Raw genomic sequence first — 21941 nt, forward strand, 5'->3', positions numbered from 1 at the left:
AGCCAAATAGCTTTAACCATACAATTACAGCTTTGTAGAAAATGCTGATATGACAGCAACAGCAGCAGGGCATTCATTTCACTAACATGTAACCACCACCACCTGGTACCATCCAACTTTAATCTTTGTTTGGATATGCCCTTTTCCAAAAATTCTACTTTAAATCAGCAAACGTTCTTTCCTTGCATTCTTGCTACTTGTATTGATTAGCATAACTAATCAATTATTTATTACTGAATGGTTTTCAGTATTGCATTGAAAATAATATAAACATTTGTAATCTTCTGAATGTGGGAAGAGTCTTTTACATTATTAATTCTCAACACTGAAGGTTAAAATTAATTGAGTCAAGGGAAGAGGCCAAGTACGTAAAAGAATCTTCTTATTTTCTTGTCTTATTCTTTTTCCAACCTTCTAGTTTAATATGAATGAAATCTTAGCCACTTCAGTGGCAAATAAAGATTTTCCATAGCTGAGAAAGATTTTCCATGCAGGGATATGCAAGAAGACTGTGTGGGAAGAAAAGAGGTTGAATTTCCAGTTAAAGTGGCTTAAGGTGAAGGTGGCTTAAAAGAAGGCAGTGAAAAAAAAACTGTTTAGAACACTACATAAAATTAGTATTGTATAAGCAGATATGGTTACGGCAGTGTGAGACGGTGATGTACTGCTCAACTCAGTGGGGCAGGATGAGAAGGCAACCATTTAAAGAGATATTGCACTGCTGTAGACACCTTTATCCAGAAAAGTTTACAAAGCCATCTTCAAGAAACTGGAAAAAAGCCTCATGAACACAGGCCCTATTTCTCACTGCGACGTTATGACCCTGACATTTCCTGGAAAGACAATGTGACAAGACTGGAAATTTTTGGACCATGTTGGGGACAGTGTTTTGAAACAAGCACAGGGCAAGCCAAATATGGGATATAATTTATTGGGTTTTCTATTTGTGAATAAGCAAGAGGTAGTTTGGGATGTAAAGATCAAAAACAGCTTTTGCAACAGTGGCAGTGAGATGATGGAGCTCATAATCCTAAGAGAAGTGAGAAATGAAAGCAGCAGAATAATGACCCTGGGCATCACTGAGCTGACTGGTTTGTTCAGGGATCTGTTTTGCAAGCTCCCATTGGAGGCTGCACCAAAGGGAAAACTGATGTATCTTGGGCCCGCTGATTTATCCTGAAGGATAACTCAAAGCACAGTTCTTTCCAATGTGCAGGAACTCAAGCAGAAGAATGGACAAGTGGGGAATTCCTGACTGAGCTTCAACAGCACAGGATATGTACAGAAAGTGAGCTACCTACCCAGAAGGCATCCAGTCATATAGGGACAGAATTAGGGAACCTAAACCACAGCTGGAGCTGAGACTAGCAAGGCAACTCAAGGACAACAAGAAAGAGATCCAAAGGTCTACTGGTAACAGAAGAAAGGATAAGAAAAAAGAGATCCTGCTGCTGAATGATATAACAACAGCATAGAAAATTCTGAGATACTCAATGACATTTTCATGATATTTTTTTACCAGTGAGGGAGGGGGTCTTGCTCAGCCTGGAGAAGAGACAGTTTCATGGGGGCCAAACAGCAGCCTGCCATTTATTTAATGTGAACTAATAGAGAAGACAGAATAAGGCTCCTTTTCTCAATGTGCACAGTGAAAGACATCTTCTCAGGCTTTCATTAAAAAATAACAACAACAACAACAAAACTTATCATCATTTACTGGATTTGAGAATAAAAATATGTCAATATTTGTTAAAAATAAGTTTATGAAAGTGCAGATTACCTTGGTACCTTACTGTCTGAGTCTGTTCACATTGAACCTGCTACGTTCCAAATATTTCCAAAAATCATCTCAGAAATATTGTTTGAGATAGCATCTTCACCTGATGCTTAAAATAAATTATGAGTTTCTGAGTAAGAAACATACACTTTTATCCATAGATCTTTGAAGACCACTGTCTCTTAGAGGCACTGAGACCAGCCCAAAGTTGTTCGGCTACTCTTTGGTTGTTCGGCTACTCTTCATTTAAGGATACAGTGTTAGTGCACATACAGTATAGAAGAAAATGCAGAAGAAACCTGACATGTTACTGAATCAGCAAAATGTTGAAAAAATATATATTAAAAAAAAAAAGCATTCATAGAAGCCAGAGGTCTGGAAGTATATTGAAAGTTGGTGGTTTTTTTTTTGTTGTTGTTGTTTTTGTTTTTTTTTTTGTTTTTTAAAAAAAGTAATAATTTCCTAAAATATATAGTTAATTCATTAAACTTGGCCACAAGATAATGAGGTTAAAAGGTTATAGATTCATTAGCATTCATATGACAGATCCGTGCACAGTCCTATTTATACCAGACAAATATTTGTAAGTAATATGGCATTTAGGACATCCACCCTCACTGTTTCTTTTCTGATTATTCTCCAACTGTTCACCAAGATTCTGTTATGCTCTCATCCAAAAAGCAGTTGGTATCCAGCGTTGGAGAATACTACAGTAGCAGAAAATTGATGCAATGTGGCATGCCCTTGCTTTATCTACCAGAAATGTCTACCTCCCAAAACACTTGTCATGTAAAAGGACAGGCAAATCTGTTTAATGCTTTTTCCATCAACCCAAAAGAAAAACAAGTACTGCATTACTGGGTCATCTGACAGTTCCACTTACCATTGTGAGCCATGTGTTAAGTTTATTCATGTGGGTGTGCACTCCACTTTAGGAATCAGCAGGGTTGTCACCCATGTCAAGCTGTCCTGATATAAAGATGAAAACGTCAGGGCAAAATATCAATGTGCCATATGGCAGCGTTTGCTATGCAATCTCAGTGAATTCCATAATTGTCAACTGCCTGTGGCAGAATCACCCTGCATCGGAGAGACCGCTGGTGGCATAAAGACAGGAAGAACTTGGGCCATGCTTTTTCTCCTCCGTCAGCATCACTGCTGGGGTCAGAGGGATGTGTATTCTGTTTGTTGTTGTTGTTTTTTATCCCAATTCTGTTCCTGCTTGTTGTTTTTGCTATCAGAAGCCTTGAGATTTCAGCCCTTAGCTTACTCCGCCTTACAGTGAGGATTCAGCTCACCAAAAATACTGCTGACATTTTGGAGAGCACGTGTTTCATTATTATGAAGAAGACCTGTTGATAGCCCGTGGGCTACTATGTGATCAGCAATCCCTGTAACAAAGGAAGGCAACCAATAGGGAACAGTCCAACAAAATTTTGTCTACAATGTCAGTATGAGCAAAGGAGGAGATACGTGGGTTCTGCTGACTGATGCCAATACTAAGCCTATATATAATAAATGTGAGTCTGACTGGTTAATTCCTCGTCAGGAATTCCCATCTGAAATCTCGAGTCTGAAAAGATATTGAAAATTCTCAGGACTATTATTCATGTCACAAAATATGGCTTACCTTATGGATTGAGTGCAAGCACGCAGGCGGCAGTAGCTGGAGGCAGTGGGGCTCCTCTGAGGAGACGCCATGGCTGCCCTGTGTTTCAGACGGCTCCAGTGGCCCTGCTGCAGGGCATGGCTGGCCCCTGAAGCCAGAAATGCTGCACAGCAGTTGTGTGAGAGGGGAGTGAGGAAAAATAACATGAGAGAAACAACCCTGCAGACACCAAGGTTAGTGAAGAAGGAGGGGGAGGAGGAAGGAGCGGCTGGGCAGCCAGAGCTGGAGCATGGGCTCAGGGGAGGTGGGCAGAGGGCCTGAAGGACAGCAAACACCACACAACCCCTCTGGTAAGCACAGCATGGACGTGGCCCAGCCTCAGCAGCTCCAGAAAGGCAAGGAGGCTCCACAGGGCCTCAGAGGAGCTTGTGCACAGTTGGTTGCAGCCCTGAAAGTCACCGAGCTCTGCCGGAAACAGCCTGAAAGAGCAGACTTGCCGTCAGCAGTGCTGAGGGAAAGAGGACGCAGCTTTACAATCCCATTTGATCTCTGTTCTGTCTGCCCTCAGCATTTTGAGGTTTTGCTGCTGAAAACCGTGAACCAGTCTTGTTTACGTGCTAACAAAGTGAGACTAACTTTAAAGGGCCGTTTAATCTTTTTTGATCTATCTATTGCAAATTAAGAATTTAGATGAGGGCATCTGTGACCCAAGATCACCATCATACAATTCCTTGATTACCCTGGATAAATGTACATAATCTGTTACACATTACAGTGTTTGTTAGGACGGAGTAGAAAGAGACTGTGAGAGATTTTGTATTGTAAGGCATTTTTATACAATACGGAGGAAGCCACTCGTTATTAGAAAAACACATAATTTCAGTAAAATAATTTGTGTGCAGTCACAAATTGCAAGCTGAACAATAATATAAGGTTACTTGCATTTCTTTCATGCTCAGGATTAGGGGTTAACTATAAACAATTTACATGGTAGCTGTGATAGCAATATCAGGAAGAAGTAACAGGAACCTACAAATCAAAATTTATTTCTTTTTACGTACACTTTTTGAGCCATCTAATAGATAAGGATAAACAAAAAAAGCATAAAATTTCACATAACTGTTTTGATTTTGAAATCCAATGTCATATAAAAATACCATACAAATTGTCTTTTTTGTTTGTAATACTACAAAGCAAATAAATACTTCTGCATGGCACTATACATATCTGTATCTCTAAGACCTTCCAACTTAATTTTAAGCAGGGATCTAAAGAAAATACAGTTCATAATAGGCAGCAGCTGCAGGGATATGTTCATTCGTTAAACACTGACAGCTTTGTTATTTTTCCTTTTCAGGTTCAAACTGTGAGTTTAGGCCTTGCGAGGCCAGTAATCCCTGTGAGAATGGAGCTGTGTGCATAGAAGAAATGAATTTGGATGTTTTTCCCCTTGGATTCCAGTGCCAGTGTGTGAAGGGCTTTGCAGGTCCACGCTGTGAGATCAATGTCAATGAGTGCAGTTCTAACCCTTGCCTCCACGGATACTGCTATGACAGTGAGTTCAGTCTGGTTACTCCTTTTAATGTAGAGTAGTCTTTCTGTTGAAGCATCTGTAGCTACTGAGCTGCTCTGGGGAGAGCAGTGGATAATTTACTGAAATTTAGCTTGTCTGGAGCTCCACAGCCAGTACCTGGAGGATTATTTTTGCCAAACTGCCTCAAATCCTGGTACTGAGGTTTGTGTGTTCAGGGGGTCAGAACTGCAGCTAATGAGAAATTTTAATGAGATTTGTGCTGTCTCCTTTGATACCTAAATTAGCCAAACATATCTTACACTGTGAGTCTGATGAGAGAATATTCAGGTGCTGAAAAGGGGCTCACAGAGCAGTTAGGCAGTGTATATATGCCTAACAATTCTAACAAGTCGAAAAACTGCATTCAATACCAAACATGCAAAATGGAGTTTCTGTTTACTTCCAAGTGCCCTGTATCATGTAACTGACTCTTACTAATAGCTATACTTATATGCTTTAGAAGCAATCTGATGATGAATTACTCTACCATGTTCTGTTTGGGGTGGCAGGCTAAATTACTCTTCCATTATGTCTGGAGTACTTACTGGAAAGATTTGTGTGATACTACCTATCAGACACTTTATGTGCTTGGTAAACAAAAGGAAAAGTTAATTTTCAGAGAATCTTATCTGGAAAGGAGAATGGAAAGAAGGTTGGAAAGGAGAATGATGTCTGGAGGTCACAGTCAAACCTCCTGCAGAAAGCTGCTCTAATATCACTAGAACAGATCAGACTTTTTTTCTTGCAGTTTTTTCTTGCTGTTTTGAAAGCCTGTAAGGATGGACAGAAATTCCAGAAACTTTTTGGGACAGCCTGTACCAGAGGAACAATACTCCTGTAGTGATTTCCACTCCCTTCTCCCTTGATATCCCATCTGAATCTCCCAAGTCATAATTTTTGGCCATCACCTCTTATTATATCTCATGTCATTACTGAGAGGAATTCAGTTGTTGTTATTTTAACTGCTCTTGAAGTTATTATTACTTGACCTTCTAACTATTAAACCTTCACCGCAGGTACTAATACAAAGCAAACCTAGCTGACAAAACCTTTCCTCATAGGTCCCATACTTTAAGCACTGGGCAAACCTGCTTGTCTTCTGCTGCAGCCCTCTCCAGTTTCCCCATATCCCTTTCTAAATGAGAATGATGACTTGAGAATTTCCCTGAAATTCAGAATTTTTAGACAAATTTGCAGAAGATCTAATTAATTTACTGTTTTCCAAAATGTCTTAAAAGATCTGACCCCAAATTGCAAAATATATCTTTGCCTAATACTTTCCTAGTTAAAAATAGTAATCATTATAAATGAGCTTTAAGAATTCTGTGTTTTCATACATGGGAATAAGGTGAGTGGGTTCATATTTTATCTAGTAAAGACTATTTCCCAAGATGTTTACTGATGTTTTTTATTTACTGTATTCAGAGTTCAGAGAGATTTTTGAACTGGAATTTAGATGAGATGCAGTAAAGTTATTCATTCTAACAAAGTGCCAGATTTTTTTGTGGGTGGCTTGTCTTTGTGTTGCCTCTGAAATTGACTTGTATCATATGGATGTCTCAGTTCATCTGCACTCTGCACACTGACTGCAGAAATGTGGAACCCTGAGGAAGGTGGGAAGCTCTGAACAGATAAAAAATGCTGCTGCTCTGAAGGACTTAAAGCATTTAATGAATATAATAGCAGCTATGTGTACAGACACAATGACAACATAGATTCTGTGGTAAATCTCAGAGATAATGAAGAACCCAGGGACCTCTTTGAGTTTATAATAAATCCAGGCCTGTAAGAGCTGCAATTATTGTTCTCACGAACTCCTTATGTGAATGTAGTACTCTGAAGATTCCTCTCCCTTTAGATCATTAACGATGAAAAACAGATAGAATTCTTATCATTAGCGTGATAAGATTGAAATGAAGCATGGAAATCTATCATAGGTTGAGCTGCCAATTTCAACTGAAGCAAGATTTTCTTTAATATAGTTGTATGATGTGAGGCATTCCTTATAAAACAAAACAATCTCGCCCCACCACCGAAAGCAAACAAAAACATTACAATGTTTAACCATTGCTATATCAGGCACAATATTAAAGATAGAGTCTTATGTAGTTTCTCCAGTTTATAAGAAGTCATCACTTTTCAGAAGCATTAATTACAATTCTTATGTCAAAACATTTGAATTAAGTAAAACGCAGTGCAGTAATCTGTTTACATATTTAAAAAGGTGTTTTGAGATAATGTGTTTCATTTATTTCAATTTTTAGCATGTCAACACCTTTCAGGTAAAGACAGTCCAAGTATTTTCCGGGGTAGTCATTACTGTAACATACTTAATTTTACTACATTCAGTTGTTATTCTGAAACACTCCTATCTTTGTTACAGTTGTCGATGGCTTCTATTGTTTGTGCAATCCAGGATATGCAGGACTGAAATGTGAGCAGGACATTGATGACTGCATAATCAACGCTTGTGAACACAATTCTACGTGTGTTGATCTGCATTTGGTTAGTACAGAATATTTTTTAATTAAAATGATATCTAATTTTTCTTCCCGAAATTTAAAGCAATACTATTGCAAGTTCTGAACCCCCCACTTAATCCATACACCTGTAGAGTTTTATAATTAGGCTTTCCAGTCATTGCTTTTTTTATTATTTATTCCTTTATAATGATATAGGCAATGGGTGAGAAGATTGTTTTTACCATTTAAAATCAGTTGAGTCAATATGGTTATTTGAGGAGTTCAAAAAGAGGAGAATGTTTTCAACCAAGTGTGTTTATGGCCTCATTATAACCGTGACAGTAATACTTGTTTACATCGATGACATAAGTCTCAAAGGGGCTTAAAAAGTGTCTTACCCTGCAAAATGGCTTTATTTTAAGTACTTCAGCATTTCCTTTCAAAATTCTTCAGTTATATTGGTTCTTGAAACTTGGAAGGTGTTAAAGATAACTTCTTTCTTCTCAGAAATAAAAACTGTCTATCAACTGATTCCTTCATGGAAGGAAAGGAGAAAAAGCATTTGCGTTGTATAAACTTTGGCGCCAGAAGTGACCTATGTTCTGTGTCAGACCCTCCAAGAATCTGTCAGGAATCAATTTGTTTTCAGTAGGGACACTAACACATATAATATATGTATTGCCTTTTGGGAGCATTCAGACTGTAAGAGAAATTAGATGGGGTTAAAAAAAAATGGAAGAATGTTTGGCTTTTTTTTTTATTATTATTTCTTCTAGTTTCTCCAAGTATACTTGTGAGAAAATGACATTAAGAAAATGCTAAAGCAAGGTGTAGAATTCAGATTAAGACACCTAAAAGTTTGTGTCCATATATGAGCTAAGTATCTAAGCATCCTCCAATGGTACTATGAGTCCCTGATGGTGCAGTCAGCACAACCCAGAGATAATTCAGCCACCTATCTTGTAGATGTCCCCTTTGGGTGATCTGAACAACTCTGTAGTGCCCCTGACTGTATTTCAAGGCTGCATTAGTGTTGAAATAGACACCCATATTTAGGTATCTGCATTTCCAGCTGACTCCAATCCAAGGAGCCCAGAATTGTTGGGGGTGCGGGTGGGGTGTAGTTTATTTGGTTGATGGTTTGGCTTTTTTCTTTTTCTTTAGTACATAGCTAAAGAAACTGCGCTTCCTTCTGACAAATCATGGTGGTAACCCACAGCTATCACTATTTCCTAAACATTAACAGAAGTTACATTCTTCAAAAGAATTTTCTCAGGTTCTCTACGCTAATTTCCAGAGTTGTTTCTTCTTTTCACAGTTTGAATACCTTATGCATAGCATAAATCTTTGTAAATGTACTTCAAGAATTAGTAGATGCCTTGGACAAAATTCAATGCTTGATACAGAGACCACAGAGCTTGTGATGCTTTTGTTCTGGTCTTTGGACGTTATTGCAAATGCATATATTTCTTTAACACTAGACTGCAATTAAAATTTCAAGCTCTCATACTGGATGCATATTGCCATCTTAAAATCAAGCTAGAGAGTGTTCCAGAAATAAATTTTAATCTCACAAGAAATGTACTATCCTGCTATTATGAAACTGCTTTATATGTAGACATTGCATGTATTACTCCCATCTACAGCTGATGCATTGAAATGCAAAAAGTTAAAACAAAAACAAAGTTAAAAAAAAAAAAAGCAAAAGTTAAAACAAGACCTTTCTCCTCCAAAACAAAATATCAGGAATTGACAAAATTATGGGGTTCTTTATAAGATAAACATATCTTTTCACCAAGAATGTCCACTAGGCTTCACTGAGTGAGTTGTAATATTGATCTGGGGGAGTTTTTTATTTAGGCAAAATTAAACCTGACAAAGAATGGTAGCTCCTGGCAATTTTTAATACAATTTTAGATTTTTCTTCATACGCCTTTCATGCTCTTGTTTTCTTGATTCATCTGTGTTTGTTTTTGTCCTGCAGTAGCTATACATTTCTCATCTTCCTTGTCACAGATCTGTGACATTTTGTTGTAGATGGACTGTGACACAGCAAATCAGTGAGATGCATGCAGACCAAGAAGCCTGACATTAAAAAGTAAAAATTTATCCTATATGGATTAACTAAAGGAAATAAATACTGTAGAAACTTAATGGCATGGTGTAATTTTAGACCTTGGATTTGATCTTTTTCAGTGGCTTTCTCAACACAGTTCACATATGTTGTTAACATTATAGAAAACATTCAAAATGAAATGCTCATTGTGATGTTACTTAATGTACACATAAAAGACCTATTTTTTTTTCCATTGGAAGACTGTTCATTGTCATTTTTAATATTAACATGAATTTATGCTCATAAAAAAAAGAAAACAAATACAGAATGGGCTCTACTCAGTTTAAAAGTTAGTATCAGCTTGTAATTTGTAAGGCAAGAAATAGGAAATTACTAGAAGCTTTATTTAGCTATAGCAACAATAATGTGTTGCTATTCAATATTTAAACTTTCTCATTCTCTTCTCTGTATTATATTTACTTAAAATAGTATTTTTGGTACAAGTTTATGAAATAACTTTCATGTGGTTCATTTTTTATGTTGACTCCATAAAGGGACATAAAAGACTATGTCACTAAGTGATTGCATTATTCAGTTTGTATAGGATGATGGTATTTGGCATGCAATTTCCTTCTTACTGTGTTCACTATCAAAGGGTACTGAACTGCTTCCATTTCAAATGATTGATGCAGTTTTATACAGTAAGATTCCTCAGTGATGGATACAAACAAGGTTAATGAATTAACATATATTCATAAAAACGGAAGAAGACTCGTTCCTTCTTCCTCAGCCAGAATATCTGTAAAAGAACACATTGACATAACAATTCCCTAGAGAATGAATTTTTAATGTTTAAGGGGCTCCTCCTCCTCCTTTAAAAGGTAATAAATTGACAAATGGGGAACAACTGAGACATAATCCAGAAAGACTTAACAACAGATGGACATCTCAAAGTTTCATAATTTCTCTATCAGCCATGCTTTTCTTCCAAAGATAAATTAGAGTTGCCTTATTATACAAGTCAAGGACGAAAGATCTTAATGTGAGAAAGAATTCAAATATACTCTGTAATTGCCCCATACACTTCACAGCCTTTCCTTGGGTCTGCAGGCAGTGGATGGCATTAAGCAATTGGACCATGGGATGAGATCAGGATAGGTGAAGTACACAGCTGAGTAGCACAACTAGGTCAGCTTAAGGAGGCTCTGAATTTCTACTGCATCCAAGAATTCCAGCCACCCAGGAGCTACTATATACCAAGACAAGTCACCGTCCGTCATGTTAGTAGACCCTTTAGTGGCTCAGCAGTAATTAATTGGCTAACCCTACGCTCCATTCTGCAGTCCAACAGCTCAAATACCTTTGACACATTTTTTCTAGGTCAAAGTGAGAAGTTGACAGAGACAATTAGCATTGCCAGAAAGACACTTGTGATAGGTTTTTTTCCTCTTTGGTGTTGGTAATGTACCATAATACAGAGCTTTAAAACTAGATAACCTTGTTATATTAACTATGCATCAGCACAAATTGGTAGAAAAAAATGACACTCCTGTATGGTGGGTTGACCCCAGCTGGTGGCTAAGCACCACACAGATGCTCACTGACTCTGTCCCCACCATAGGATGGGGAAGGCAATAGAAAGAGCAAAACCAATAAACCCTGTGGTTTACTTGTTAGGCTGGAGGTGAGCAAGAAATTGAAAGGGAACATATCTGGGACATCTGATCTAAACTGCCCAAAGAGATATTCCATACCTTTTGATGTCATGTTCAGCACCAAAAGCCAGGGGGAAAGGAGGAGGGGGTGACATTTTTTAGGAAGGCCTTGGTCTTCTGAAGCAACTGCTATGTATACTGAGGCCCTGCTTCCCAGGAAGTGGCCGGGCATTACCTGCTAATGGAAAGTAAAGGATAGTTTACGTTACTCCCCTTCCACCCCCTAAAAAGAATAAATTAGTCAGGTCTTTGCACTAACATAATTTGCACTAACATCGAGTCCATATGAGTTGGATGTGATGATCCTTGTGGGTCCATTCCAACGTGGATATTCTATGATCCTAATTTCATAAATTTGTCATCCATCCTTATTTTCCATTTAAAACAGAATCTCCTGTACTTTCCAGAACTTTATTTTAGAACATCCGGAGATGCTCATGGTATGACGAAGTAACTCAGCCTCAGGAGGCTCTGCCTCCTAGCTGATAAGAGCAGGTGGTCTGACATTTGAAATGAGAACAGAGACTAGATAGGCTTGCATCAATGAAACATTTCCAGATTTCTGTGGGACTGGAAATTCTCTAAGGTTTCAATAAAGAAAACAAACTCTGCCACTGAAATTGGTCTGAAATAGCACCTAGATTGAACTAAAGGTCAGACCATATACCGTGAATGTCATGCAGTATATAACAAGCAATCAGCTGTTAACAGTTCCCAGGTCACATAAAGTCAAGTTGAGTTGTATGTGACTTTAAGCTTACAAATGGACTTCATTGAGAGAATCCACGTGCCAAAATTGTGAATGTGCAGTTTGACAAATCATTTTCAGATTACCAATTACACATTCCAGAAGAGAGAAACACAGCAGCTGAAGTTCAGTTAAAAAACTAGCAACCGCAGCAGTTGTTCTGGAAACTTCTACTGCTAATATTTAGTTAAAAAAAAAAAAAGTATCCCCACAGTCCTTCAATAAAGGTTTTTTGTTTTGTTTTCTTTTGTTTTTGTAAAAGACCTAGTGAAAGAAGTCCCTCATCTGCCTTGTACTGTAGAGCTAGTGAATATAGTCGTGCACAGACTAAAAACTTGGTCATTATGTGTTGTATTCCTTTGTGCTCTATTAAGTCCATTTGAATCAAAGCCATTGGAATGTACAAAATTAACTATTGACTTACTTATTTAGGATAATGTCCTTAACATTGATCCACAGAATTGTACATTGCTTGGAGGAAGTGATTATGATGTATTATTCCTTACTCATCTAATTCAAATTTGAAGTCAGCAAACAAGCAAGAGAAAAACAGAAACCATTAAAGATAAAAGTGACCAATTGTTCACTAGCTTTCCAGTTAACTTATTTGTTTTATTTATTATAGTGTTTTAAATGCTTTAATTTGAAAGAAATTGTAGACATGTGGAAATTGTTAGCTTTACCCAATAAGTGTCTGTAAATGCCATGGGCATGTAAGTCTTCTGTTGTCATTTACATAAATTGAATTTTAAATACTGTACAGAATTGAATAAAATTGTTACAAAGAGGAGGAAAAGGAGACCAAGAGGCAGCTAAAGATGTGATTTCCAATGAGATTTCTGAACAGATGGCAAATCAGTGTGATAAAGGAACAGGAAGGTGGTCCCAGATGGTGTGTAAGCTCTAGGTTATGCCAGCAGCAAGGAGGCTGGACAGAGAAAATAAGTGACAGCAGGGAAAAAACCTGAAGAACTTCACAGTGTAAGGAACAGCCTGGAGAACAATGGCATGTTTGTGGAAAGCATAACCCTAACCCCATGATTTTTGTGTGGTATGGAGACTAATGTTTTATTTGAGGCAGGATATGAGGTGTTTGTACCTTCAAAAGCATCAAAAGACTGGCAGTTTTATTATAGAGACTCGGGCCTATAGATCGTTGACTCAAGAGGAGGGGTATTCTAACATGAAGATTTAGCTGCAGAGAAGTGGACACAGTAAATTGTTTGTATTTAGTAAAATTACAGAGCAGAGGCTCACAAACGGTTATAGGTCCACAAGGAAATCACTCTGAAATAAGTTGAATGAGGAAATTCAAAGACCTGCAATCAGTCTTTCATAACTGCCCTCATATGTCTTTTCCATACAGCACACAAAAAAATAAGATTAAATTTATTTTTCAGTAAAATTTTGGTGAATTAATCCATTTGCTGTGGGATAAGTGTGAGCATCGGGACAATTACTGAAAAGGAGCTCTTGGACTGCAATTTCACACACCAGTTTTTATTGCAATCAGTCGTTTCTCTAAAGTCAAGCCATATGATTCTGGCCAGACAATTTCAAGTGTCATCTAAACCCTGTTTTGAGAGCAGGATTGCTCATTTTCTCATGATGTATTTTTGTTATATTTGTCATCGAAGAAGCTAAGCATCTTGCAAATAGGTACTTTTCCGTTGAAAACACAACCTATTGGCTTCAGCTGCAGGTGGTGAGTGCTCAGCAGTTCTGAAAATCATACCTTAAACTGAAAATTCAGGAAATAACAAAAGTGAAGAATTAACTCTATCTATTAAAAGTTACCTGCTAGGTTACGCCACCTTCGGCTAACGTAGTATTTATTTTAATTTATTTAGGGCAACATTCAACTGGAACCATAAAACTAAGTATTCTTTTCTGGTTTCCATTATTCTAAATACAAGTGAAGAGAAACAAACATACTTTCCTGTACTGCAACTGTAGAGCAGACTAGTATCCTCATGCTTTTTTATGCACTGAATGAAGTGATGGAAAATTATTTATTTTAAGTTATATATAGTTATATAAAGACTCTTTCATGGTATGGAGGTGCAGAGGGGCTAAATTTAGTGAATCATAGAAAACTTAATTCTGGTATTTCCTTCATTTTGAGTTATCTGATTTTGCAACTCCTGCATTTTACTTTTGGCATACATTTTTATGAAAAAGTAATGGATCTAAGTCATTACATAGATTTTTTTTTTTTTTTTAAGCAAGCCATTTTCTGTCATCATAAAGTAGACCTTTTTCACTCTTGAGTGTGAACAGATGCTACATGTTCACAGCAATATTTGAAAAGCCCTGGCCTTGCTCTGCTACCAGGGTAGCTGAGAGAAAAATTGTTGTTGACTTCAGAGTGCCACTGAATAATATATTCTAATTCTAATTCCAAGGTTAGTTTTTTTGGATACTATGGCAGACACTTGGCATGTATTACCATTGCCAAGCAAATTTTTAATCTTTTTTAAGAAAAAAAAAAAAGTCCAGAATATTATCCATAGTTTTTAAAGACAGATCTTCTTCACAAGTTTGCTATTGAAGGAGAAAAACAAAGATCTAAAATGGGTCTGACTCCAGGTCTGCTCATCCCTTTATCTGTTTCCCCCAAAAAATCCTATTTATAAAAAATGGGTTCCATCTGTTTTCTCCTTTTCTCCTTCTAAGAAAGAAGAGAGCTTACCCAAGGATACCAAGTTTCCAGTCTAAGCAAATTTGCCTACGTTAGCAACTCTCCTCCAAGAACTACATAGAGGAAGAGGCATCTAACCCTTAACTTTAGAGGCTCTGCTGGGTGCTGTTATAATAAACTGATAATCAAACATCAAACAAAATCAAGTCTTCTGATAATCCTTCCTTGGCAATATAAATCATTGATCCTATACTGCCAGCTGTGTCAATTACTGTATCATAGTCAGCAGGGAGTTTACTATTTTGGCACCCAGAAAGCAACTGAATATTCTCTTTCTGAAGCTTAAAAACAGTGTTAGACTTATCAATACCTTGGTGCCCTTAGGCTACTTGTCTGATGTTCCTTTGATTATTTTGTTTGACTGACTTTTTCAGAAATCATACCAAGGCTTTTGACATAGTGTTGTCCATTTTCACTACAGGGTCAGTTTAAGATATAAACTTTTGTACTGAAATTTTGATTTCTAAAGCAAAGAACTTATGTGATATTAAGAGGGAAAATATAAAAATGAACATACAGCAAGATATTTTTCCACTTCCAAAAGACCGGTTTAGATCATCAAGGTAAAAGCAGCTGTTTGCATACCAACTTAAAAGTCTGATGCTACCGTTTCAATAGTAGAATAGAATGAAAAAAAAAAAAGCAATAAAATGTTCTTCATAAACGTCCTTTACATTTAGGAACATATTTCCTTCGGGGAAAAGTAAAGGGAAAATATATTATTTAATATACTTAAGGGAAAATATAAGCATAGACTGTCATATTCCTAGTTACAAGTGCCTGATTCTGGGAGTGCTCCCATTGACTTCAGACTGTTTCCATATGAAACAAGAACTTACATTATTTCTCAGATACTGAGAAAAGCAAGCCTTGTGTTGCTACATTGGACAGTTATGCCATAAAGTCAACCCCCTCCTGAAGTTAGTATCAAAGATGCATCTATGCTACATTCATTTCACTTCACACAGCCTTGCAAGCATTACAGTATTTTCCCTCTCAAAATAAATGCTACATGGGTGAAACAAAACCATTTTCTCCAGGTAGTAGGAGGGCCTTTGCTTTTTTATTTCAAGAAAATGAAATAGTTTTGTATGTGGCTGAAGTTGTTTGCATTTCTAGAGAAAGTTTGTATGTAGCTTCTACTCTGTCAAATACAGCCTAGACTGTGGTGTCCCTGTCATAACAAAGTAAGTTGTAAAGGAGTAAATAAGAGAATGTGAAATATTTCATCCGAAAGACGCAGAACAGCTAACTCCATTTATCTACGTATGCTTGTCATCCACTGACTAGCAGGTGAATTGCTCATTTTAGTAGGTCTGTCCAGTTGTTTATGTCTATTTAGAACTACCTTAAGGTTTGCAGGAAGTAATTGGTACTTACCTGCATGGAAAATAGCCCAGAGAAAGAATGGTTAGCTCTTTTTTTTAAAAGTTCACTCGCAAGTTTCTGTGATCTGCTGTCCTTTAGATTTTAAAATTCTTTTCTACGTGTCTTGCTAGCAAACTGTGAGTGAAAACCAAGCTTTCAGCATCTTTTACCTTGGTAAAGTGTTTGTCAGGGCGTACAGGGATGGGCACTAACAGATAGTGCTGCACGTAAAACTTGACATGAGACTTTCTTTTATGGCTGGTTGCATACCTGGTGTAATATGTATATGGAAAACATGGAAGAACTGTATTTACTGAGGGATGCCACCATTCTTTTTCTTCAGAGATGACAATTAGTCATTGTATTGGTTAAAAGGTCATAGTAGAAAAACAAGTTCTAAGGAATTTCTTTAGAAGACCTTTATCATGGTTCTCATCTTACTAGTGAGGGCAGTTTCACAGAAAGAAGCATATTTTCTTAATATATATGTTGAGCTTAAATAATTTCAAGCATTAATTATCAATAATAATTAAGAAACATTGCATTTTAGCTATTATTTTGTTGCTGATTCATCTAATTTTGCTCAGTCCTTAGTAAACTGTTGTCATGTGCAGGATTTGCTGTATCGCTGTTTACTGCCACTTCTAAATCACCATGCTGTATGATTATCCTTTCTGCTTGCTGAAAACGTTCTCTCTGTTTGCATACACAGTTCTGATATAGTGTGTGCCACATACCCAGTCAGAATATATGAAAAGCTCTGCTGTGTTAGCTGCCTTTGCCTTTGTCCGTAATCAAGACACTGTTTTACTGCACAGCACCTATATAGAAAGGGCATGGCCAAACCATGTGATAAACAAATGCTTTTACCAGATTCTGATCTTCTTTTTTCTAGTATTTTTCTTAAGAAATAAAAATAAAAATAATAATAATAACAGTGCTTATACATTTAAACTGGTTCAACAGTGGAGAATGCAATAAGCTATTTTTTACAAAAGATACGTTGAAGAATCCAGTTATCCAGAATTTGTGCTGCCTGTCTGTGCACACTTTAAATTGATACATACTAGAAAGACCTTGGGGTGTTCAGTGTTGACTGCCAGCTAGATTAGATTCTCTCATTGGTACATATTGCTATAGTTTCACTCAGACTATCCACTTAATGCTGGCTCTCTTTTGTTATAAAACGCTGTGCCACCAGCTGGAAATTTATTTCTCATGGGTTCAGACTCTGGAAGTTGTCCTTCACTGACCAAAAGAATCCAAAATTGGTCGTGCATCACACAGGCTGTAACAGGTGTCACACTTTGCCGGCAGGGTGTCACAGGTGGAAATGTTATGCTCTTCGCTCGGAAGACAGAAACAACTACATGATTTATTGATATAAAGTAATGATTTAACAAAGCTTATACAACTTAACAAAGATTCAAGAATGGCAAGGTACACCTGATTATAATCAGAAGATACACTTAATTACACACTATTTAAAAGACGCTATTTACTGATCAAAGACACTAAATGAAAGACATGATATAGAGACTACATAAGGAACCGTTAGGCGACATTACGTCAAAAAAACCCTCCCGTTGAGTCACAAGGGTCAGAGTGGACCCTTTGCTTTCTAAACTCCTCGAGTGGAAGAGGATGAATCTGCTCCTAGTCCCAGGCTTGGTCAGCAGTTTATGTCTAAAGGATTATATGCATTATGTGAATCCTTAATGCTGCTTAGCTGAGATTATAAGGCATGGTCACAAAGCACCATTCCAGCATGCTGGCATGCTGTCACTCTCCTGATCCCCTTACTGACTACCTGTGGTGACAAGGCTCCTCGCACTGCGCAAGTTGCCTGGGCCATCCCTGCCCACGGGGAGGTCCTGGCGTGCCACCCGCAGCCGTGTCAGGAGAGCCCAAAGGGCTCAGGCTGCTCGCTATTTACAGGGTAAGGTGAACGACCTATGGGCACGTTTGCATACTGATGTTAGTTTCTCCCAAATTTGGCTCAAGTTGCACTTTCTTCCAAATCTGGCTGGCACTGGGGTTGGGAGTGGGGTGGGGGTGCCTTGCTCAAACAGCCCTTGGCTGTGTGTCCTCTGTCTCCTCTGCATCCAGGATACAGCTGGCACGGCCGGGCGTACCCATCACGGCTGCCCGCAATGGTTAGCTGCTTAGGCCCCATGCTCTGCTTAACCAGGGGGTGAGGGGGGGTACACTGTCACAGAGGACTAAACACACGGGATAACTTAAGAGTTTGATGAGAGGTTAGTTTTAATGTTACAAAGTTCATACTTTAATAAAAACATATCTCGGTGCCTAGCATGTTGACTGTTGGACGTGAAAAAGTGGGGTTTGAATCGTATCAAAATAAATTATTCCAGAATATTTCTCATAAGTAATACTTTCCACGTGCATCCTAATCACCAATTCCCACAATTATATCTCACCTGTTAGCATAGAAATTGCTATAATTAGATGTAAAATTTCAAAGGTCTCAGGCTAGTGGTAATGTTACTTCCTGAAAAGGTGTGATCACAAGAGAGATTCTGGAAATAAAAGTGCTCAAATTGGCTTAATAGACTTCTGAAATGGCTCTTTAATACTGGGCAAACTTTTTAATAGTTGTCTGCTTTAGCTCATTAATTTAGAACAAATGCAAATCCAACTTGTTTGCCTCACTGGGAAAAGTTCTTGCTCACTCTTCTGAATTTCATTCATCAGTCATGGGTTCAGCCTTAGCTAATTTGAGACCAACTCGGTTCTCTTACGCTAAATTGCTCTATGAACAAACGTTTGCCCTTTTCACCTTTTTTTTTTTTCCTTCTGTGCCACAGTTGCTAAATTAATTTTTCTTTAAAACAAATAATTTCCGATCATTTCTATCTTGTAAGTCAAAAGTAAAAATGAACAAGAAAAAAAATCCTTTAAAATGTCTTGTTATTGTAGAGTATGTTTACATTAGCATTTTCATTTATATTACAAGAACACTTCTGAAGCAAATCTCCCAGCTGTAGCCACTTACACATATAATTTGCATTGTGGAGAAGACTTGGATTATGCAAACTGGATTTGCCTTGGGTGAAACTAAAACTGGAAATGCTCTCCACACAGGGGTATAATGGACTCCAATCACTGACTTTCAGTCCGTGGGTTTAGATGAAATCAATTCTAAAATAAAACGCTCAGAGCCCAGGTAGCATGGATGCTGGGTCGTTGGTGCCAACTGTTTTGAGAGATTTGTTGCTATTCTGCAGGATTGATTGACAGTGTTGATGTAGATATAGTCATTTAAAGTTTCATGAAAATATAGCACAATTAATTCAGCCTGGTTACATCATATTACATAGTGTTTGCTTTTAAATGTGTATAATTGACATAAATTGCATGCCATTGAAGGGATGCATGTTATAATCTATATGCCAGTGCATTTATTTTGCCACTAATGTTGCAGCAAAGTAAATTGTCAGCCACTCTAGCAATATTGTTTTACTCCATACATGCACAGCATGTACCCTCAAACGTTCAAAAATATGCTTAGAGTGATTGCTGTAAAACTGCATGAGTGAAATTTACCTCATGAAGTTCATTTCTGCTAAAAGCTTGTTCTTAAAACTGCAGTGATGATTTCTTGCATAGTAATCTACAAGGTTACTTTTATCTTACATCTCTGAATTTATTTCACTCAGCTGGACTGAGCAAAAAGATTCCATTGGCTTTCAAGACTAACACTGGAACACATTTCCTCTGATAAATAATATTTTTCCGGCTTATTAGATTCTGATGATTCTGTATTCTATAGCAAGGTGGGCAATGAGTGGAAAAAGGCAATAAATGTACCTGGACTTTTTCTACATGACAGTAAACAAGAACAAATAAAAGACAAGTTAGATGGAAGCCTTCTTTCTGCTACATTGCAATATCATACAAGTAAAAATACCAATAAATAATAGAGGGAAAGAAAAAAAAAAGGAATCCTTGTTAGAACTAATCACTAGGGACTGTAACCAAGTCCTGCCTGGCAATTCTTTTTTTTTTTTTTTTTTTTTTTGCAAATAAGCAAGGTGCCCCTTTAAGTATTTTTTTTTAAATCAGCACGTCTTGCAGTACTGTTTAATTTCATTCTTTATAATTTGTCCCTTTACCTATTTCTCATGACACTGGTAAAGAGGCTGCTGAAGAAAACCCCTAACAATTTAGCAGGTTCTATGCATGTGTTTGATACTGAATTATTTGTCATAAGAGCCAGATGTTTTTATTTCTGTATCATATTTATGCTCTTTCAGAGATAACTTTTTAAACCAAACTCTATTAAATATATAGTATGCTTGTATTTACTCTGTTTGTCTTGTAACAGAGAGATCTGAAACATGCTGAGATATACTTAAAGGGCATACTTACAGGGTGGCTACCTGAAATCATTTTTTTTTTACACTGAGATCAATCTTTCAAACAACCTCTACAGGGACATGGTAGCATCCCCATCAGTGGATATTTTCAAGACGTGGTTGGACAGGGTGTTAGATAATCTCATCTAGGCTCCTTTTGCCAGCAAAAGGATGGACCCTGATAATCTTTCGAGAAACCTTCCAACCCAGGCTGTTTTATGACTCTAAATTGCCCAGGGAAAAAAAAAAAAAAAACAAAAAACAAAAAACAACTCATTTTCAAGATTAATTTTCAATAGGTTATACTTTTACAAAAGAACTGACTCTGAAAATAGTAAATTCATTCATTGAGTAATCATACTAATTGATTTCTGTAGGATACTACTAGGGAACTAATGTGAAAATAGGAGATTACATCAGATTTGGGGCCAATTGAAATCAAAACTGTTGACCAAAATTTCCTTCCCAAATAACTGTGATAGCTTCGTAATATTTCCTCATTATTCTCCCTTTCAATTTCAAGATGTGCCTTGATACTTGCTTTGGACTTCCAAAACTGTGGTACAGTATAAGCGCTATTTGCAGTCCTATGTAGGAATACACTTGCACACAGCTAGAAGCTTCCTGAAGCAGTAATTGCATATGTATTTGCTTCTTTGAGGCATGCTACCAAGACTTCAAAAATAATTAGTAATAGGCAACTACATTGCCTGGAGCCGTTACAAAATATAGAGCTTTTGTAGAGTTCCCTATTAACATTTAGAATAATTCTTGTATCGTTGTTTATACTAATGCAAAGAGTTGTAATATTGTATAAATGCCTTATGTTTGCTCAGAACAGCTTCAACACTAGCCAGAAATCCCTGAAAGTTAGAATAAACTGTGTTTCCTTCCAGATTAACTTTGTTCCAACCAGACATTGTATGCCTTGTATTTCAGTCCAGTACTATTTTCCAGGTTCATTTGTATAGAAGTACGTTTCCATTTGTAAGTGAAATAGATTATTTGAAACAAAAAGTTCACCATCTTAATGTAGATTCATTGGCTTCTTCTAAAATAGTAAATTAAACAATGTCAGAGCTTGTTCCCTAGCTTTAAGATCAAATGGTCACAGACATGTTGTTCAAGCTTTTTAGCAACCAAAACAGGGTGGCTGTGTCCTGGTCACTTATGAATGTGTATGAAGTTATTTATTAACTGATTCCTGGTTCCATTTGTCCCATTTTCTGCTTAGAAGTTCTCAGCACAAGGGGATACCCCACTTCTTCATTCGTTTCTGAGAAGCACCTACCATTTTCTGAGAAACATAAAATTATAAAAATGCATTTAACTTTCCACATTTACAATTTTCTTCACATTCACAAATGGTATCTTATGTGAAAAATACCACAAGTGAATAACTACATTTGTAAGCTACTATTATTCAGTCAATACTGTAAAATATTTACTCTTATATGCAAAAATACTGTTTTCATAGCACGAAGGCAGGATATAAAAAGGTGAAAATTAGCACCAAGCAGCCAGAGTTTAAAGACCTTGTTATAAATTGTTGT

At 37.1% G+C, this 21941-nt stretch overlaps 1 protein-coding gene across 1 annotated transcript in view; it reads left to right on the top strand.

The window, feature by feature from the left end:
- Nucleotides 1-21941, top strand: part of EYS (eyes shut homolog) — a 959435-nt gene that overhangs the window by 389029 nt on the left and 548465 nt on the right. Inside the window, exons 21-22 of the mRNA XM_080584128.1 lie at nt 4744-4941; nt 7343-7464. Coding sequence (XP_080440254.1) covers nt 4744-4941; nt 7343-7464 — 320 coding nt within the window. The remainder of the gene's footprint in view (nt 1-4743; nt 4942-7342; nt 7465-21941) is intronic.

This window comes from Anser brachyrhynchus (genome assembly GCF_964034855.1).
Source record: "Anser brachyrhynchus genome assembly, chromosome: 3".
NCBI lineage: Eukaryota > Metazoa > Chordata > Aves > Anseriformes > Anatidae > Anser > Anser brachyrhynchus.